The sequence below is a fragment of the Galeopterus variegatus genome, unplaced genomic scaffold (assembly GCF_000696425.1).
Source record: "Galeopterus variegatus unplaced genomic scaffold, G_variegatus-3.0.2 Scaffold29709, whole genome shotgun sequence".
Classification (NCBI taxonomy): Eukaryota; Metazoa; Chordata; class Mammalia; order Dermoptera; family Cynocephalidae; genus Galeopterus; species Galeopterus variegatus.
In genome coordinates, this window is record NW_007755820.1 from 2,363 (window position 1) to 6,374 (window position 4,012).

General features: G+C 41.8%; 1 protein-coding gene across 1 annotated transcript; it reads right to left on the reverse strand.

Annotated features, from left to right (window-relative positions):
• Positions 1–4: 4 nt before the first annotated feature.
• LOC103583880 (arylacetamide deacetylase-like 4) lies at positions 5–848 on the reverse strand (the record flags this gene model as incomplete). Its single annotated transcript, XM_008565074.1, has 2 exons — positions 5–616; positions 773–848. Coding segments are annotated over 2 exons (688 nt in total), but the record flags the coding sequence as incomplete, so codon positions are not given.
• Positions 849–4,012: the final 3,164 nt, after the last annotated feature.

A 4,012-nucleotide genomic window follows, 5' to 3' on the forward strand; every position in this document is an offset into this window, starting at 1 on the left:
TTACGCATCCGTGAAAGCCATCCTCCACATGGTACCATGTCACAGGCACCCCCTGGTCCTCCAAGCGTTTCTTATAGAGCAAGGTGTCATCACGGAGGATGTCATTCTCACAGCTCACCAGGAAGGCCTCAGGAAGCCGAGCGATGGTCTCATCGTCCGCTAATAGGGGTGAGATTTCTACATCCAAAATATGTTTGGTTTCCAGATAGGCAGCCTCATTAAAAGGACTGGGAGACCTGGGTTGGTGGCCTCTGTTCTTGAATTTCTGGGGGATGTTGTCAGAGCTGACCCACTTCCTGTACTTCCTCCAGGCATCCGGGGGTATATAAGCACCATTCAGGATGGCTTCCTTCCAGGATTCGTCAATGGCCAGATAGCTACACAGACATGTCAGCATGAACTTCTGGGAGAAAAATGGGACATTTTGGTTCTGCTGATAAGACGGCAACTGCAGATTGACCGCCTGGACGATCGGATACATCATGACCTGAGCCCGGATTCGGGGAAGATCTGATCTGCCCACCAAGGTCTGGGTGATCAGGGCAGCAACCCATCCTCCAGCGCTGTCTCCGCAGGTGACAACCCGGGAGGGGTCCACATCATAGCCTTTCAGGGCCTTCAGGAAGTGAATGGAGGCGTTCAGGCAGTCTCGGACAATGGAAGGGTAGTGTCTGCCCACCAAGGTCTGGGTGATCAGGGCAGCAACCCATCCTCCAGCGCTGTCTCCGCAGGTGACAACCCGGGAGGGGTCCACGTCATAGGCTTTCAGGGCCTTCAGGAAGTGAATGGAGGCGTTCAGGCAGTCTCGGACAATGGAAGGGTAGTGGTGATCCGGAAGCATGCGGTACCTGCAGAGCAGACAGGGAAGAGAGCACACCAGGGTGGACGGTTTCTTGGAGGGCCATTGGAACAGTGTCCTCAACCCCCGTTACAAGACTCTATCTGATTAAATCCTCAGAATAACCCTACGAAGGAAGGGTTTTTAGCCCATTTTTGTTTCTATGAGGATTTGTGTAACCTGCCCAGAGTCATGTAGGTCAGGAATCTTGACTTCAAATCTATTTTCTGTGTGCTTCCCATATATTTATAAATCCTGTACAATATTATGTAACTCTAAATCTATTTTCTTTAGAAGCCACACAACTAGAAATGACAGAAAAATGGCAATGAACCTACTGTTGGACCCACTGTCTGTCAGTAGAGAAATGAATAGGGAAAACTAAAATTAAAGTACCGGGGAACTTACTTTCAGACTGCATGTTTTTAATTTTAAAAATCTAATGACCAAGTCTTTTTCTTATACAATGACTCAAAAGTTGCCTTCTTTTCCCGGGATGGGGGGAGGAGATAAAGGGTGAAAGTGTTCTAAGGGGAAAAGTGTAGAAAAGATAAGCTAGGAAGTAAACAGACACAGCTCAGGCTGTGGAACTCCCAGATACCAGTGGCCAGTGAAAACATGTTTAGCATTGGTCTAAAGCATCCTGAGTTTTGATCATCAAAGTATGTCTGCTTAAAAGAATTCAAGGGCAAGAAAAAGGACTTTACAATGAATCATTTGAGACAGTAAAGTACAAGCTTAGTAATGCATGAATGAAGATTGGGATAATAGAAAGCATGAACGTTCTAATAGTCAAAATAGAATCACTTGTTTCAAACCCTGGCAAATGAAGCTTGGGAAGACCACAAAGGGAGGGATCTCACATAGGGTTTGCTTGATACCAGGAACTAACACAAGAAATTTTTTTAAACTACAACTTACTGCATGAGTCAAACATGTAGTATAAGCTAACCACTTATACAAGAACACTTGCCTGTTTAAAAAACTGTCTCACAAGCCCAGTCTGCATTATAAGGGCCTAACCACTAATTCCAAGATTATAAGTTCTACCTAGAAACTACTGACATTCACCAATCAGAACTCGCCCACTCTTGTGAGATGATGCCAGCACCAATAAGCTTTCATTCAAAACAACTTGTCCAATCTCCTTCTTTCCCCAATAAACACTAACCATTTCCTTTGTTCTCTGAACATACTGGAGGCCAGTCTGCTATGTATGTATGTCCCAGATTGCAATCCTACTTCTTGTATATTTTTCCCAAATAAAACTTTTTTACTTAGAGATGTGTCTTTCTCTATCTTTTATGCTGAGATAATTTGGTGTCAGAAGTGGGATTTCAAGCAGACTTGTCTTGGAGAGATCAACACCTTCCAGAAGTATGGCGTCCAGGACTCACACTTTGGCACCTTGAGCCCACTGCCTCTGTGGGTCACCTTTTTTCCCACTGGTGAGTCTCCCTTGATTGAACTCCCATTTTTCTTTTGCCTGGTTTCCTCAATTTTGTTTAGGACTTGTTTAGGATGAGTGTTTCCCCTTCCTGTTTATAAGACCTCCTTCTTATTAAGGACTTCCTCCCTCTTGTTTATTGAGTCTCCTATTTATGAGTGTTTTGTACCTTCCTGGTTTTGAAGGATTTTCCTCCTGTTAGAGAAAGCTTTGTTGTCCTTCCTGATGAGTACATATTTTACTCTTTTGTTTCATTTTTCTCACCTGGTATTTCAACTTTTGCATGTTTGGCACTAACTCCACTAGATAGATTTATTTACAATGCAGGATCTCAAAGTTCAAAGGCATACCAATATAGTGCACCCCATCCCCCACCTCTCACTTCTGGGAATGCAGCTAGTGACATGTTCAAACATTATGGAAATCATGCAAACAGCTTGTTTTTCTTAGATCTAAACTAATACCTCAGCTATAATATTATGCAGTCCAAATTGGACATATATTTCAATGGTGTCTCAAGGCTCCAAAATACATTCAGGACTCAAAGACTGCCTCACTACAAAATAATGTTTCAAAGACAGCTGAGACTCCTTCCTCTTTGGAGACTATTACTCTTCTTCCTACACCTCCTCCTGTTTATCTTTCTCTAAGTTACAATCGTTTTTCCCAAAACACCTCAGCTATTCTGGCATATTGACTATTTAAGTAAAAACACTTGAAAAACGGCAGATGCAAAAAAAAAATCATTTTGACCTTCATGCTATTTCTTAAAATCCAATCATGAAATTCCCATGTAAAAGACATCTTCCCTATACTAGAAAGAAAGGCAACACTCTAATTTCAAGGAAAAGAATTGAGTCAAAGAGAATACCTTACAGACCTTGTTAAAAGAACTCTATCTGTCACAGTTCCTCACATAATTTAGTCACATTTTCACAGTTAACTATTCTTTGTCCAATCCAGTGTATCGGTAAGTGATACAAACTGCATAATATTATGTATCAGTGCAAATATTTTTCTTTTTCCTGTTTTTGTTTATTTTTTGGCTGCTGGCTGCTACCTTGACCTTCATGTTGCAAGGCTGCATTCTAACCACCTGAGCTAACTGGCCAGCCAATAAAAATTGTTAATGTTTAGCCTTGTCCCATTTTGACAGAAATATAATTTGGATCCAACTGTCTTCTTATGAACCAATGAATTTATACTACTATGTTTTACTCAAGACTAAATTCTTCAATAAGAGAGACAGGCAAAATGGATAACTAGAGAGGTCTGGTGCTAGTCTTCCCCCCGCCCCCAACACACACTCACACACACAAAGAGACCAAACAAACAAACAAATATATTTTGACAGTAACAACTAACAAAATATGCTGCAGAGCACCAGGAGAGTGACAAAATCCTCGTAAAGTATGGAATATGGGAACAGCATTATAGAGAGCAGAGCAAGGCATCTAATGGACTTGACAGATATTTACAGTACATTTCATCCACCAAAAGCAGAATATACATCCTTCGCATCAGCACAGGGATCTTTCTCCAGGACAGATCGCAAGTTAGGTCACAAATTAAGTCTCAACTATAGAGAGCAGAGCAAGGCATCTAATGGACTTGACAGATATTTACAGTACATTTCATCCACCAAAAGCAGAATATACATCCTTCACATCAGCACAGGGATCTTTCTCCAGGACAGATCGCAAGTTAGGTCACAAATTAAGTCTCAA